The following is a 17,738-nucleotide window of genomic DNA, read 5'->3' as shown; positions in this document are numbered from 1 at the left end:
TGTCGAGGGCCAGATTTGGCCCACAGTCTGTAAGTTAAGTATCACTGCTCTGCAGTCATATATCAAAAATATAAAGCAGCTCAACCTACTAAATGTTTGAGAAACTTTTCAGTATATTCCTGTGATTGAACACATATTCTGATACTAGCTGATGTTTACAAAATTCCCCTGAAAACTGACCCTCGTCTTGTCACTGTCTAGAATAAATAAACTTTATTTCATCACTGATGGAAACTCTGGTGTGGTCTGATTTGTTGTTTTGGGGGTTTGTTTGCACTTAAGTGTGAGTCTGGAGCGTGAGCAGCTCACCTTCTGTGCGCCAGAGAAGGCGTGATAGAAGCAGGATACATAGGTCATTATGGCCTTCTCATCCGGCCTCAGCGTACCCACGATGTCTACACATCACCCAGCACCCAGCAGCACAGAGACAGGGGAATGGAGAGAGGCAAAGAGAGAGAGAGAGAGAGAAAGAGAGTGAAGCCAAAGCTACATGATCCCTGCAGGTTGTGAGAGTGAGAGATACTGGCTCCTTCTTTGGGTCCACAAATTCTAGCTCCTCCCACACTGATGGCAGGAAGAGGGACGTCAGGGAGGACAGTTTGAGTGTTTTTTTGAAGAGAGTTGAGGGACACAAGTTCAGGATTGGGACACAAACACACACATCATCTGCTAAACCAAGGCCATTAAATCTCTTTAGCAAAGTCTGAAGCCTGTTGTTCCTTTGGTTTGGTTCACTGTAGGTGAATAAAGCACAATGCTGACAAACGCAGTAAGTCTGGAGATGTAAGAGTTTGCTTCTTATCGTGCAAAGTCTGTTACAAATACAAACTTTCTCTGTAGCTACCGACTTCATGGAAATAATTCAACACACACACACACACACACACACACACACACACACACACACACACACACACACACACACACACACACACACACACACACACACACACACACACACACACACACACACACACACACAGAGCCCTCTCCTGAGACTGCAGAGAGGAGCACAAACAAGTTCTGAATGAGTCTGAAAATTAATTAGAGGACGAGCAAAACAAGACACGCATCAACTGACTTCCTGTCAGAGGTCTACAGGGAGAGGAGATAAAAAGGGGGAGGAGGAGGAGGAAGGGGAGGGGGAGGGAAAGGGAAAGGAGAGGACATAGGAAAGGGATGATAGCAAAGAAGGAGGGAGAAAATAGGGAAGGAGAGGAATGAACAAGAGGAGGAAGAGAATACAGGAGAGGAACAGAGCGAATGAAAAAAGGGGAGGTTGGGAGAGATTAGAGGAGAACCTGAGAGGAGAGAAAAGGAAGGATCAGAGGATGATTTTTTTAAAACAAAATTTGGGCCACTTGGGCTCTGTTCACACTATAGCCTTGGAGCTAAATTCAAAATTTAGCTTTTCAGTATTTAAAAAAAAAAAAATCAGATTTCAGTGCGAACTTCCTCTCATCTAAAGTGCTGCTGCTGTAAACTCAGATCATGTCCTGGCCCATGTACAAACACTGTCTCATTAACGGGGATTCATTCTATAAACAGCTTTACCAACAAGCTCTGCTGCAACCCGCAGACTCATTTTAATACATCACAACAGAGAGGACAGAATATTTACTGCTTTCACCAGCACACTTTCCTTCACACTGTTTGTGTTTTTAGACGTGAGTGTTTGTGTCCCAATAAATCCAGTGTCCTCGCTGAGGGCGTAGCAGCGCTGTAGAGAGAGCAACGCCATGCTGGACAGGAAGCAGCACCTTGTTAGTTACAGCAGGGGGTTAAAGGTGGAGGTCAGGGGTCAGAGGGTACCTTCTGTGCTCCAGAGAAGGCATGGTAGAAACTGGACACATAAGTCATAATGGCTTTCTCATCTGGACGAGCAGTGTTCACAATGTCTACAAGGCGGGGGGAGACCAAGGTTATGAAGACACACATTTACAGGCAAGACAGAGGACTCATGATTATACAGAGGACTCACATATAAGTAGGTGCATTCATATATTATATACACACACACACTGAACAAGCTGCTGTAGCAGTTAACAGCCAGACAGGTCGGTCAAAACTTCACACACAAACAGAACGAGCACAAAAACAAGACAGAGAATTAACAAAACTGAACATACGAGGGTCAGACCAATATATATCAAACTTTAATAAACAACACTTGTTTGTGTGTAGGGCTGCACCGAATGTCATTTTTTTCATTAAAAGTTTCTGTAGTGTAATGTATAGGCGTCTCAATACTTTTGTCCATAGAGTGTATGTTCAATGCTGATAATATTAGTGTAGTGTAACTGTCTGCACTATAGTTTGCAACTGTACATACTGGAGTCGAATTGAATAAACACAAATGAAAAAAAAGGCTAGCTATGCAGCATCTGAATGTTCACCTATCGAATGGGCTATATAATTAGGAAAATTAAATTGTTTTGAATTCCAATATCAGCATTATAAATGAAGCTTCGAAGCCTCAACTATTCGGTACAGCCCCGTCTCCGTGTGTACATTATTATCATTATTGTTTAAGTTTTTGGGATAGTGCAGTATAAAAAGAATAAAGGCACCTGTAAACATCAGCATCAGCCCTCAGTGCTCATATTGGTCGAGCCCTCGTACACACAGACAAACACACATTCAGATCTACTTCACAAGTATGAGAGGAGGAGGAGGAACATTGAGATGAAGGCTCCATCGATCCTGAGGAGGACAGCCTCTCACACAAACAGGTATAACATTTGTAGGTCAGAGGCCACATTTCTCACATTTAAACATGCACATCAACACTGTGACTGTAAAGAAAGTGAGAAGCACACATAAATCTGAATTTACTGGATTGATAAAACATGTAAACTAAACTACATATAGTGTCTGGAAGTAGCTCACGAGTGAGGCATCTCGCTTCATTTTCATCTCTGGTAAGTTACACATTGCCAAGTGCAGATTGGGCTGGATCTACAGATCAGTGTAGCGACACCAGTAATCATACATATTACATAACAATAATTGTATAGGTATCATTCTGATTCCCTGATTGTTTATTTTAGACTTTTACACTTAATTTTACACTTAATGTGATGTCCTGTCTTAGCAGTTTTATTAAGATAATACCTTGCTATGAATGTTCTGTATTGTAACTTACTTGTTTTCTGTTTTTTGCTACAATGCATGCAATATAAAAAAAACAAATAAAAATACTTGTTTTTAAAAAAAGAGATGGCAAGTTATGTGCGGATGACTTTTGAATGGTGGGATATGAAACAATGCAGGCGCTAAATCACAGCTGCATCAGTTCTTAACAAATATCAATGAGTGTAATACAAGGTTGTGCAATTAAGAAATAGCTCAGGCAACTTGATTTGACGACTGTTTCACTCACATCACAGTCACCTTGTTGTGAACATGAAAACAAACAGTGTACATTACATTAGAGAGGATTAGAGTACACACGGGACAATCCAATAGTACCAGCACAGTATCATTCAGGCCTACCTTCTGCGTCCAACATTTTGGGGATGTCCAGGTGCTTCTCGGCCACCTCGAAGGCGTTGTTCAGATTGTGCAATGGGTCGTCCTGAACAACCAATCACAACATCAGAAGACAAACTTGCTGAGGTCATCTTTTTAAATAGGCAAGTTTTTAATGTAATACTTATCTTCTAGTTTGCTTCAGCACATACACAGACTTTATAACATCTGGGTTTGCACTGGGCTGCATGTTCCCGTCTGGCAGTGATGTAACTGTGTGTGTGTGTGTGTGTGTGTGTGTGTGTGTGTGTGTGTGTGTGTCTGTGTCTGTGTGTCTGTGTGTGTGTGTGTGTGTGCGTGTGTGTACCTTTCTGAGGCTGTCGTAATCGATGAGATCAGGTCTGTGTCTGTGGATCAGAGCGTTGAAGGCGAGACCGTCCTTCCAGCTGTTGGAGAGATCAGATGAGTCGAGTGTGAGGCAGAGGGGTAGCATGACAATTCACAAAGTCTGTTCTGATCTGCAGGAGAGCAGCTGGGCTTCAGATGACCATAAAACACCTTCCCATTATAACTCTGAATTAAATTTATGAACCACACCTTTGATTGAAGGGTCCACTTTCATATTACACACTCTTGCTCTGCACGCAAAATGCCCCTGTCAAAATCAAGCTTTAAAAAATATTATAAATTACTATGATTTTCTACTTTCATGGAGTTCATATTTTAACCAATATCAGTCCTAATCATAAATATCAGATATTTATTAATTTTCAGAATCAGAACCTTTTAAACGCCAGGTTTTTGACATGATGCCACTATGTCTTTAGATGAAAAAAAAAAACACACACAGAAAAAATCTGAATTTTCAATATACTGCATGAAAAGTAGATTTTTCACAGCCTGGGTATGTCAATGAGTTGCAGCAACATTGATTGTGACATTGCACATTTCAGAAATTGCATGCATTTTCTCCATCATCAGATAGAAAATAGTAAAAATGACAAATTCCAAGGCAAAAGCCCAGAATAAAACCCAGACATAATACAATGCATGTTTTTATGCTTTGATGGCTGTGTAATCAAAAATTGCATTCTGAATGGGTTTCTATGCTTTTTTTTGCGCTTAACAGCACAGATGTAAACATTTTGTTTACACACTTTATTTTTTTAAGACTTTTTGTAGGAGCTGAGGTGGAAATTTCAAGGCTAAACAAAAACACACAATCTTGCCAAAATGTATGTTACATGCATTAACACAGCCAAAATTATCAAAAAAATGAAGAATGAAAAGTGCATCAAATGCAATAAACCCTAAGGGGTTAAACTTCCTCTGAGCTAAAACTCTAAAATTGCAAACATTTAATACAACAGAATATTGCTGCAAATTTAAAATTCATTCTTGACTTCGGAACAAAATAATCTTAACTCAAGATTCACACTTCAGTTTTACAGTTTCAGTAGCTCCTTACTGATTCGAAGAATTGACACATTTTTATCCAGCAGGGGGAGACCTTTCTACACAATAATAGCACAGAGTTCTCTAACAGCACTGAGCTGTCATTCAGCTTTTAACGGGCATGATGATGATCTTTACTTATCAAGACAGACATACAAATTTCCCCAAATATTTATTCATATATCACTAGATGTGATCCTACTGCTCCAAGACATCTGAGATGTCTTTGTGTGTTTAATGGGCCCCAGAAATAAATGTTTTTTAAAAACTAACATATTGGCAAGCTGTGATTCATGGAAGCTCCTTGCAAACTTTAATGTTTTTTTTAAAAAATTTTTTAAAATCAGGGTGTCAATGGAGACACTGTACTGTACTGTAATCTGTAATGTAGATTACTGTACCAAAGAGAGCCTAAAAGCTCTTTTAAAGGATTTTTTAAATCTCAATATCCCAAACTGGATTCGGATGGAAATGATTAATATCTAAAATTTTCTAAGATCTTTTTGAGTCTTTAAATGTGTTGGTAAGTGAAACAACAATAATGACTGTAAACAACTTTCATTCAAGAATGACAGTGATGACGCGTTAAAAGGTCAGATCAGTCAAAACTTAAAGTGTGTTTGTGTTTGTGTGTGTGTGTGTGTGTGTGTGTGTGTGTGTGTGTGTGTGTGTGTGTGTGTGTGTGTGTGGTACCTAATGTGGAAGTTCTGCACGTTGACATTCTTGTAGGGAGCGGTCTTCCTCTGGCACCACAGCAGAAGACCCTCCTTCGCAGAGGTCTCTGCAACGAGGAGAAAGAAGGAGGAGGAGAGGAGCAGCAGGAGTGAAGAAGAAAAGGTTTGCATTAGAAAGGTTTCCTCAGTACAGTGAATCAGTATCTTGTTGTATTTCACTAACAGTGTTTGAGCAGAGAGAAAAAAAAATGCAGAGCCTGTTCTTTAAATATACTGCTTTAGTCTTCATCAGCGGATTGAAAGTATCAGGATGTTTTTGTTTACTGCACGAGCCTGAACAAACGCCAGAAACATATCAGTCACTAATACAGAGAATCAAAAATATGACTCAATACTCCTCACAGCGGCCCACACCCACCAGAGTTCATTCAACACAGACGGTTTTAATTAGACACTGCAGAGTCATGACAGCTCCGACTGAGGAACACTGATTCTACAGTCCACACAGATTGAATGAAGGCACAAATAAAAAGGTCCAGCCGCCTTTATGGCTGTTTAATGCTCTCTCCGTTTTCAAACAGCCTCTGAATACAGGGAGGAAGCAAATTATTTTTTATTACTTTGTATATTATTTGTGCAGTTTTTAAATAAACTGTATCACAAAAAAACATCAGAGATGACATTTTTAATTTTTTTGTGATAATCTTTTCCTAAAGACACATGTTGACACAGCTGCAAAAGCGACTAACGTTAGACTTCCAGCAGATTTTCAAAGTACTTTTACTTGACTTATGATGAATTCTCAAATTAATTATCATAAAGTTATACTAGAAAATATGCACAACTAAATAGTGCTAAATTATATTGACATATAGATGGACCATATTATGTCCAGCCACAGAGGGGGATCTATATTCTGATATTAATGTAGTTTCTTTCATCAATAGATGACCGAACAAGCTTACAAGACAAACTACCACTTTCAATGTATACAGGTGTGAAACCAAATATAAGACACATAGTTGTGCCTTCATACTTTACACGCATCATATAAATTGATCACACACTGCGTGGATGAATGTGTAAACAAATCACGGGCTGAGACGATCCTAAAAGTTGGCAAAGCGTGCACTGCTGCATTATGCTAAACCTAAAAATCTGAGTTTTTACGGAGGCCCCTTGATGTGGATATAAACAGCTCAATTTAAACTTGTGCAAATTGGTTCAATTTCTTTCAGAAATTAAGAAATGGCCCAAAAATTAGAAAGAAAAAAAACTACAAAAAAACCAACCTAAAAATTAGCACCAAAAAAAGAAATTTTATATATTTTATATTTTATATATATATATATACACACACACACACACACACACACATATAGATATATAAACACACCCTATATATGGGAAAAAAACAACAACAAAAGGAGATGACCTGGAAAAAGTGCTTAAAAAATAATTCTAATTTTGTATAATAATTTTAAATATATCCCTCTTTAAAAATAAATTGTTTTTTTCCAAAGCTACCTATTCTTGCAATAAGCAGACAGTTCAGGTTGCTAATTGCAAAAGGTTAAGGAAAACACAATGACCTTTAGTTTTTATACGATTAGACAAAAAACATTATTATGAATATTTCATTTTTGCCGACAGATTCCCCCAAATCCTACACACTGGACCGTTTCCTAAGCACTGAGGGGTCTTACATCATCTTCAGTCTTGGTGAGCAGTCATGTAGGCCAGACCTGCTTCATCTCCACTGTATTCCATCACCACTCAACCCCCTTCTTATTTTTGTCTCTTGCCTCGTTACTTACACTCTAGTTCCCACAATGCACCAGCAACTTGCACATCTGCATGTGCGTGTAAAGACCAAAGAGTTCTGCAGGCCTCTATCAGCTAATTAAGCCTGAAAACCTGCCTGCAAGTCGAGCCGACGCAGTGCCCTTCAGCAAGGCACTTCTCTGCCAAGCTGTTACTGGCTCTATGTGTAATGTTTTGTTTTTTTTTAATGCAAATTAAAACCACAGGAAGTCGTACCTTCTACAGAGATGTCCTGAATGGCGAAGCGGAGGATGATGGTCCAGATCATTCCCAGGGTCATCTTGGCGTTTCCGTCCACGATTTCTACAAGAAAAAAAAAAAACTCAACTCATCACCACTTTTTTTTGTTGCATCTAGATTTCACTGTGGACTGTAAAGCATGTCTGTCACTGCTGTTTTTATAACCTTACATCTGCTCTTACATTTAATAACGCCAACACACCCACACACAACTGCACTGAATGTCCCACAGCTTCCAGTTTCTCTTCCGAGCGAGATGCTTTGACAATGATTTCTTTCACAAAATTATTTCTTGGTAGATGCAAAATACAGTGAATTATTTAACAGACACATATGCAGCGAAATCAATATGTTGTTTATGACATCGTTTTATGACACAAATTAACCTAACAGTGGAAATATTTACAGTCTGACACTTTAGAATATCATTATCTCAATTTTCCCACCACAATCCGCAGACATTTATCGGGTTAATGAACACACACATGTGCAGTGATATGTTAGTGAGAAGGTATGTAGTGTGGCTCTCATTCCCCTCATAGTTCAAACACACACCATCCTTTCATACTTTCACCTGCTCCATCATCAGTCACACTCACTGTCACCTGCTTTCATTCTGTCTGACATTCTTCTTCTATGTTCAATCTGACATGCATGTTTGACTCTCAGATTTCTGTTCTGCTTAAAGGATAGCTTCTGTATTGGTCAAACTGGACCCTATTTCCCATGTTTTTGTGTCTAAGTGGCCAATGGGATCTTACTCTTTAACCCTTTGAATCCTGAGAAAATTGGCTTAATTTATTTCAGAAACATGGGAAGAAAGCAACTTAAGAAGAAATGACAGAAAAATTGGCAAGAAATTGGTATGAAGTTACAATAAAATTATCTGAAATGAGAAAGACACCCCCCCCCAGAAAATTAACACAGAAAAAGTGTTCAAATAAAACAACAATGACCAAATGACATTTATTTCTATAACCTAATTTCAAATTTATAATTCTAAAAATCCTGAATACTGTTTCCTTGATTTTATATTACTTTTTTATTATTTGATAATTCTGTAATGATTGTCACGTTTTTGAAAGATAAATTTCAGGTCCTTTCCTTTTACAATTTTTTTTGCAGTTTGCAGGACATTTCTTGCCAAGTTGCTGATTGCCATTTTGCCATGTTTTTGAAAGAAATGAAACCAATTTGCTCAAATTTCAAAGGTTCAAAAGCTTGTGAAAGGCCTCTGAGGGCAGCACAAGAAAAAGTGATGTCGATCTAGGTTTCAAAGGTCAGTGGCAAAAACAATTTAATGGACATAAATTGATGGCACACAGCTGGCCCAAAGGATGACACTGCAGCCCTTTTTTTACTGCTGGCTGCACCAGATTTTAACCAATACATATAGAGGGTCAGCATTTTTTACATCTACTTTAATAAATTAAGGTTTAATTTCAACCAAACCAGAGAAGGTGATCGTTGGAACCGCGGAAAGACGAAGCAAGATGGCTTTTGTGGGCTTTATCTTGTGTCTGTTGACTTTGAATGAAGTGTGTTTTACGATGATGGGTTTGGCGATAATGATTTCCAGGATGTGTCTGGTTAAACAAAGAGGCTTTGACACTACACAAAGGTAGTCATGTGTAGGATCCTTTCCATAATGTTTTCAGGCACTTAGAATAACAATAACACTAACGCAAACACTTTTAGTGGAGGTAAACAGACAGTGGCAAACGCCCCGAGTGTTTACATTGCAGCTTGTTTTGCGGCTGGATCTTTCAAACGTTGTTGTTCCAATTAGTCACTTAGACACCAAAACATGGGAAAGTAGCCACAAAGCTGAAACACACTGAAATTACCCTTTCATTTATGAAGGAGCTGTGTGTCGCATTTTCAGAACTGCCAAATTTATTGTGGTTAATTTTTCTAATATCTTGTGAATTTTTTTCTGTACTTTGAGTTACACAAACTCTGTACTTTGGTTTATTACAGTCAGGTTTAAGACTGAAGATCAAAACTGAGGTCTCAGAATCAGAGTGTCTTGGTTTAAATCATCTCTGTGGGACGTCCTCTCTCATCTCATCACTGCCATCCCTCAATTTTTTCTTCTTCTGAATTCTGTGTCGGCATTTTTTCCCTCTGTTGGTTTCCAGTAGATGACCTTTAGTGGGCTGCTTTTATAGAAGGCCAGTGTGTGTGTGTGTGTGTGTGTGTGTGTGTGTGTAGGACTGCAGTATTCTGGGCAACTTTCAATGTTCAATGGTCATAAGTATCCGCAGTGTCATGTGGCAGGAATGTCATGTTTTCCCTGACAGAGTAGGAGAAAGGTCACACACACACACACACACACACACACACACACACACACACACACACACACACACACACACACACACACACACACACACACACACACAGCAGTGTGATATAGTTGCCCAGCCCCGTACTTCTGTCTTCAGTGAGAAGTCAATGTGTATCTTTTGCTCACAGTCACATATATAAACTTTTAAAACTTTCTTATGAAGTTTAAAGCCTCTGGAAATGTTGCATGAAATAGTAAAAATGCACATATTATATCAAAGAGTGTCTCATTATCTACAAAAATCAAATTGAAAATAAATGTTCTCAACTCCTAGAAAACTGTGTGGAAAACAGCTCATTTTGAGGATAACAGCATTTCTCCAGACTGTGTGGGCGTGGCAGATAACGTTTTGATTGACACCTCCTCGGATTCTGCCTTTGTCAACTGTCTCTTGTCTCCATGACGACAGCCATGGAGCAAAGCAGAGTCTGTGTGGTACAGCTCTATCTGTCCCAGCCCTCTGACTCTGGCTGCGTTCCTAAATCAAATCTGACGCTCTGCACTAAAATGAGAGCGCTCCTGTTTGAAGCCACAGAGCGTTCTGTTTCTACATGAACTAACAAACAGTTAAGTTCATCACACATTCACTCCGCTCGGCGTTTTGCTGCTCCATCTCTCCAGACAGAGCGTCCAGAGTATGGTGCCCTGGACAACTTAACGGTGCATTCGAATTTACCAACATTGCAGTTTGTACCAGAGTGTGCTCCGGCACTCAGAGTGAGTGTTTCGGAACACACCTTACTGAAAGAGGCGCTGAGGGATTTCATTTTGGCATATTATATTAGTAACAACTGAGAGGTGGCTTTTGATTGGCTTTTTCCATATTACATGATATGGATCAGGATAACCACGCCCAAATCAGGATATTGAAAAAAACTAAAATGACAGTATTTCAAATTTTGGTTGAGGCTAATGGCTGATCATTTTTTATGCTTTTCATTTTGCATGTAAGACCCTAAACTATATATTAAGAAAGTTTTTGGGGATTTAGGTTCCCAGAGGCTTTAAAGAAAGACTTTGATGAATGAAAGAGATGCTGTTTCCGCAGTGAGCTCAAAGGACTCACAAGGATGAGTTTGAATTTGAATCATCATGTTTTAGAGCATCAGATGGAGGTGTTTGGGGTAATGTGGATCTATTTAGGAGTCCTTATTATATGCTTATTCCTGCATGAATGCATGCTTACCTTCTGCTCCAATAGAGACCAGTTTGACTCCTTTGCTGGCGATGAAGTCCAGAGCTTTGTTGACGTTGTTGATCTTATGGACCCTCATCTTGCCTCGCTCAGGTTTAGGTAACCGTTCGCCTGCAGATACACACGCATGCACACACACACAAAACGACACACAAGAACAAACAGAAAGTGAGCGAGTTAGCTCCTGCGGCGACGGGAGCGGAGCACATTTCCACAAACTCAGCAGAACAACACTCAGTCGGGACAGTTACAGCAGGGACGTCGGTATTGCTCACAGCAGAACACTGTAGCGAGAAAAAGGAGCCCAGATTTCATCATGGGATGGCAGCAGTTCATATTAATATCTACTGTGCCGACAGACTTTCTCTGCTACAACCCGCACTGAATCACCAGAGATGTGGAGAGGACTGCTGCCTGTCACACAGGGACAGATCTATAGCGGGGTATTCCTGATGTTTCTTTAGATTCCTGTGATCCATACTGAGGTTTGGGAACTTTGAGCGACCACACCCTAATAGACAGAGATGTTGTGCATCGTTTAACATCTGAAAACATTTTTCACTCCTATCGACAGCTCAGAGACGGCTTTGAAAATCAGGCCACTGCGGCTGCTGAGTGAAAGATGCCATTACAGCCTTTTTAGTTTAATTAAAAACTTCCTACTGAGCCTATTTTTTGCGGTGCTATGAGGTCGTACAGATGTAGGGCTGGGCCTCCCCCCCCCACCTCTGCTGAGACTTGATCTCCATCACGTTGTCGTGCTGGCCTCACGGCCTGTCAGACACTAGCGGCTCTGCTAGTCTGTTTACAAACATTTATAAACATTATATTACGCCATCACTTTGTCATATTGCTCAGTACTAATGAAATACAATTAGGATTTAGCACAGTGATGTCGTCAGCACGGGTTACTGATGTAGGCCAGTTTTTAACGTGCCAGATTGCGTCATAATGATAAATGCAGGTTCAGCCAGTTAACATAAAGTCAAACTGGTTTCAGCTCATACATCTGACTGCCCCATCGAAAGCGGAAATCGACCCAAATCTATAGAGATGATTTACCTGAGATGACCTCCAGCAACAGCATGAGCTTGAGTCCATCCCTGAAGTCCTCTTCGATGTTTTCAATCTGCGTGCCAGACTTCCGCAGATGGGAGTTACACCACGCCGTGAACGTCTGAAAGAGAGCACAGAAACAGGACACAAATGGTCATTATTCAGCGTCTGAGGACTTTATGTTTTTCCAGCTTTTATGTCAATAAACATAAATGGAAAAATAAAGAAAATGAAATTCAATAGACAGGAAGGGCGAGCAGGGAGTTGCTTTGATAAGACAGGAAGTAGCAGAAGAAAAGGGGAGGAGACTGATGTTATAATACAATACCTATAGCTGCGAAATGAGATCTGCGAGCGATCTCAAAGAAAAATTTAAACTGTAAGTCACAAAGATGGCAGATTAAATGATGAATAAAACAATGCACACTTTCGGTAATGTAGGTAACACGGAGACCACTGTACTACCTTTCAACTCGTCAACAACTACTTATAAGAAAATATGAATAGAGAAAATGTTTTGAGTTTTTTTTCTATAATTTCCACCTCCTTATTCTTCTTCCCCTTCTAAATCTCTGAAATCACAACACCCTCCTGTCACATCCGAACTACCAGAGTTCGTCTCATATGTTGAAGAAACAGCCAGCAGCTATTGATCCTGCTAAGCTCACAAACACATCCCCTCTGCTCTCTGAAGCCCACACAGCGATCTAACTAAACTACATAACCTGTAATTAAACATCAGGGTGGCGTACCAACTCACAAACACAGGCATCTGGCAAAAGACACACAACCGGCACAAATCACACACATCAATAGCTGGTTGGAATCCGTGTTATTGTGCTGCTGGTTAGCCGACATTCTTCAGAAATGTGTTTTGAATCATTTTATTGTGAAGGAGTCCGTGGCACTGAGGTAGGCACGGGACTGCGGGGCTGAGCTTTGTCACGCCACGCTCCAAAAATCTCAATTATGGCTCATCATCAATCAATGTGCCAAAACACTTTTTTGTTTTTTTTTTGGAAGACTTGTTACATAATTCAGGGGAAAAGCCCTAAAGATGTCAACTGACCAAAATACATGTTTGAGGTGTGGCATGCACGCCGTCACTAGTACTTGAGAGAATATTCATGAGTATATGGAATTATTTTACTTCTTAAAGCTTTCACGCTGATTACAAGGATCCTTGTGTGGGTTTTAATAAACATGAATGTATCATGGCTGAAATAAAGCACACTAAAGACAGACTGGAGGAAACAGGAGGAGGTGAAAGAAGGAAAAGTGATTTTTTCCAGCAGGAACACAACATTTAAAACTAAGACAAAGAAACTTGTTACAAGACAGACAATAGAGCACTTTAACTGTTATCTAGTGTTGAGTTGCTGTTGTTAGGTACAGTTTTATTTACTGTGTGAATTTGTTAGTTGTTTTTGTATTTATTTATACTTAGTTTACGCTTTAATATTTTGTTCAATTTCAAGTAAAAATTTAAAAATCAAAGAGTGGCATTTTAATGTATGCAATGTATGCAGCTTTTTTTTTTTTTTAAATAATTGTCCCATCTAGCAGCAATACTCTTTTAAGAATCATTTTAGCACCGGTATCAGAAAAAAACCAAACGATACCCAACTTCATTTCTCATTTGTATATCTTTTGGCATATAAGATAAGACAGGTCAGTCCAAACTCTCCCACAATTCAGTGCTTTTCCCTGTTAAGGTCAAAATTTGTGTGGAAGATTTTATTAATTTCAGAGGACCTTGTAAAATTCTTTTACAGCCATTATTAAAAACAAAAAAAAAAAAATCAGAATTTTTTTTTATTTTATTTGACTTTATTTTTTTTAGAGGGGGAACTTAAAACCAGAAAACTGTGGTATAAAATGGTCACTACACAATGAAGAAGGTACAAGCCGATGCACTTTGGTGCATTTTTAATGTTTCTCGCCCTATGAATTAAAGGCATTTTTATGCTCTCCAAACCATTCAGAGTGCCTGGATCTTTTCTGTTTTTCTGTTTTTTTGTTATAAATTCCCTTTTTGTTAAGTATTTGCTTCTATTAGAACTGCTGGTTTGAGGGACACCAGAAGTGCTCCTGCTGCCTCTCTTTTTAAAATGATTTTTGCAATTTTGTTTAAAAATGTTTAACTAAATAAGTATTTGAAGTTTTTATGATTTTTTATTTTTATTTATTTTTTAAGGGGGTGTCTGTACTGAATGACCCAGATGGGACATTTTCATATCATTTTCTAACATTTAACAAAACATACAACTTATTATAAAATTTTAGAAATTAACTGCTAAAGCAAGCGTGTATGGTTGTTTGTCTATATGTGTCGGCCCTGCGATAGTCTGGCGACCTGTCCAGGGTGTACCCCGCCTTCCGCCCGATGGCAGCTGGGATTGGCTCCAGCCCCTACCTGCGACCCTTACGAGGACAAGTGGTTATAGAAAATGACTGACTGAACTGCTAAAGCAAATAAGTCAATTCACTTCAGACTCCAGCCACATGTTTTCTCCCTCTCCGTGTCTGACAAAAATTGAATACGAAAATATTTCTTTTGAAGAAAATATAAGTGTTGAAACTGAATGAATAACTATCCAACTGATCCTCACACCTTCTCTTTCTCTGCGTCTCCCCTGCGACGTGTGTTCAAAAACATTATGACAGGGTGCTGCTCGCTGCCCTGCCCCTCTCCCCACCGTCCCACTGTGGCCGCCCACACAAAGCGCCCATTGAGCCTCGTGGATAATGGTACCCTTCAGCCCCCTGTGCTCTCCCTCAGCCCGCTCTCTCTCCGTGTGACCCTCCCTCAGACCGCCCGATACCAACCCCCAACTCTCCCGACACACACACACACACACACACACACACACACTATTGTGTATATGATATATATACAATATAAAGTGGACCAGGACCCACAGTGAGGAGGGCGGAGGGGGGAATACATTTCACATAAACAAACACAAATACAAAGTGTGGAGGCATTATCTCTCTGCTCTCCCCCTCCTGCCCCCTCTACCAAACACACACACACACACACACACACACACACACACACACACACACACACACACACACACACACACACACACACACACACACAGTTAACAACAATGCAGCAGGAAGTGGCATTGCAATGACAGGAAGTTTAACCAAGAGCAGACAATCACTGTCGCAACACTGATCTCTGCACATGGTCGGCTACAACAAAGGTCATAGAGTTTCCAGTTTGTAACCATTTGCAACCAAAGATATATTGCACTTATGATACAATCACCTCCATTAAGTTTGCAGTACGAACTTCCCTTTTTTTTGGGGGGGGGGGGTCTGATTGCAATTATCCATGTGGCAAAGTAAAAATGTGCCAAGATTAAACAAGACAGGACAATAACACAGAGAGAAAAATAACACTGTAATTTTCAGACTGTGATCCACAATCAGGCAGAGGCACGCCATCATCACTGAAAATTCTCTTAGGCCACGTTCAGACGAGAACATCACCACTAAAAACTGAAAAGTCTTTCCTCTGTGTTGCTAAAATAATCTGCGTTCATTTGATAACATTGTCAACACAATCCTGGTGTACACAGATGAGCAAACACAACAAAAATCACTGTAGTTTGCATGCCAGGCCAGTAGTTGGAGGTGTACCTTTTTAATGCGCGGCTGTGCATAAAGGAGTTTTTATAAAGAGCAGCGAGTATAAACAAACAAGAAGGGGATGGCGGACGCACGCATGAGATCAGACAGCGTTTATAACCTCAGTTGAGTCAGCAGCACAAACACAGCTCGATAGTCTTTGATGAAATGTCTGAAATGTAATGTAACACGCATGGGACACTTTGGAACCTGGTTTCAAAAATATGGGTTTTCAGGTGCCCAAAACACCATTGTCGCGCAAATGACAGGCCAAACCGCAACAAAAATTAAGTGTTTCATGCAAGAACCATTGCCATGTTGACAGACCCTTATAAATGCGCTGTAGTGACCACAAACTTCTGAAGATACTAATAATTTCACTGTAACTGCGCGTGGTTGTTCCCGCTGGTCTTTTTGAATTGGACTGTTTTTGCAATGAGGCTCATTTGCATAGAAAGAGGTTCATTTTGCGCCACATGTATGCATATTACTTAATTTAAATATGTGAAAATAGCACAAGAGCATTGAGACACTATTTGTTTGGCAGCACAGTTAGGGTGCATTTTACCTTTTGCAGGTGCTTTGAGAATTTAAGTTTCTTAATGTCTTATTTGTGCAGCTTCAGCGGCCGTTAAAGCCAAGCAATTCTTTTGTGAATTTGACCTCTGAGGGGTTTTGCATGATGGCAAGCTTTGGATTTAAAAAGCAAGTTTAGGAGGGTGAACTAAGAGAGCAGCTTCACTAATACAGGAAAAGTCAGCTCTGTTCCAACAAGAGCAACGCTGCCACTGGGAGTGGTGACAAGGAGGGTTAAACTACAAATGCAACAGGTTGAGACCTGCTGAGAGCCAAAGAACGTTACATCCTTCACAATACGACACGCTGCATATTTTCCAGCTTTTATCTCCTCCTTCAGGCCAGAGGTCAGCCCCTGAGAGGCTCTCTGTGTGTTGCTTAAGGACACTTCAGCCTGTTTTTCTTTTAGAGCTTGAAGTGTACGCTGCTGAGAGAGAGCTGTCCATCAAGCTGATCTGGGTCTGTGACAACAGGGAGGAAGAAACTTCTCTTTTCAGTTGGCTTTCTGTTTCATGGGGAAATGTAGCATACCTCTGGCTACCTGATGTCACCCTGGGACAACGAGGTGTGGCGCTGCTGCGTGTCTGAAACTGGCGCAGGCATGCATACACTCCAACAGGTCAGAGAGAGACAGAGCCATGCAGAGTAGACACACGCTTCAACAAGATTATTTGTCCTTCATACAACATACAAAACTGTCTTAAATCATGTTGACATTGCTGCCTGCAGTTCCCTGCAGCTCCCTGCAGTTCCCTGCAGCTCCCTGCAGTTCCCTGCAGTTCCCTGCTCTGCCAACATCAGATGCAGCATGTGGCAAACTTATCATGTGATATCTCTGGCAGGTCGCTTCACATGCAACGTGGACTGACCTTTATATCCCCTGTGCAAACATGTTGGCAGCTTGTTGATGAAAGTCTAATAAACTTCACAAGCATTCTTTTAAATGCTGCTGCTCTTAGTTTTAGCCTCAGCTCGCTAATGTCAAAATTAGTTTGCAGTTTTGTTTTAATATCTCAAAAATTATCATAAAACACAATTATCATAAAATCATCTGTCATTAAGACAAACAACACTAACAATACTGTATATTAAATATCAAAATTAAAAAATGACAATTTAACGTGAATTTATAACTACTTATTGGCAGGCAACGGGGCAACTCTCTCTCAGACACATCTCAAAGCAGCTTGTCTGTGTTTTCTGCATCATATATATATATATATACTGTCTTGTTCTACTGTCAAGAGTTCATAGA

At 40.0% G+C, this 17,738-nt stretch overlaps 1 protein-coding gene across 7 annotated transcripts in view; it reads right to left on the bottom strand.

The window, feature by feature from the left end:
• Window positions 1-17,738, bottom strand: part of actn4 (actinin, alpha 4) — an 86,961-nt gene that overhangs the window by 20,893 nt on the left and 48,330 nt on the right. For 4 of the 7 annotated variants that reach the window (XM_088079251.1, XM_088079252.1, XM_088079249.1 and 1 more), the window contains exons 2-8: window positions 12,272-12,386; window positions 11,201-11,320; window positions 7,641-7,727; window positions 5,620-5,707; window positions 3,839-3,917; window positions 3,496-3,577; window positions 1,813-1,898 (exon numbers count right to left, since the gene is read on the bottom strand). In XM_088079251.1, the coding sequence (XP_087935377.1) occupies window positions 1,813-1,898; window positions 3,496-3,577; window positions 3,839-3,917; window positions 5,620-5,707; window positions 7,641-7,727; window positions 11,201-11,320; window positions 12,272-12,386 (657 nt within the window). Of the gene's footprint in view, window positions 1-309; window positions 396-1,812; window positions 1,899-3,495; window positions 3,578-3,838; window positions 3,918-5,619; window positions 5,708-7,640; window positions 7,728-11,200; window positions 11,321-12,271; window positions 12,387-17,738 lie in introns of all 7 variants that reach the window. The other 3 variants (XM_088079250.1, XM_088079253.1, XM_042486006.2) reach the window with 1 other exon arrangement.

Source organism: Plectropomus leopardus, chromosome 6 (genome assembly GCF_026936395.1).
Source record: "Plectropomus leopardus strain MGB_pleo_1.0 chromosome 6, ASM2693639v1, whole genome shotgun sequence".
In the NCBI taxonomy this organism is placed as follows: domain Eukaryota; kingdom Metazoa; phylum Chordata; class Actinopteri; order Perciformes; family Serranidae; genus Plectropomus; species Plectropomus leopardus.
The sequence above is the reverse complement of the archived record's forward strand: the minus strand, read 5'-3'. Positions and strand labels throughout refer to the sequence as shown.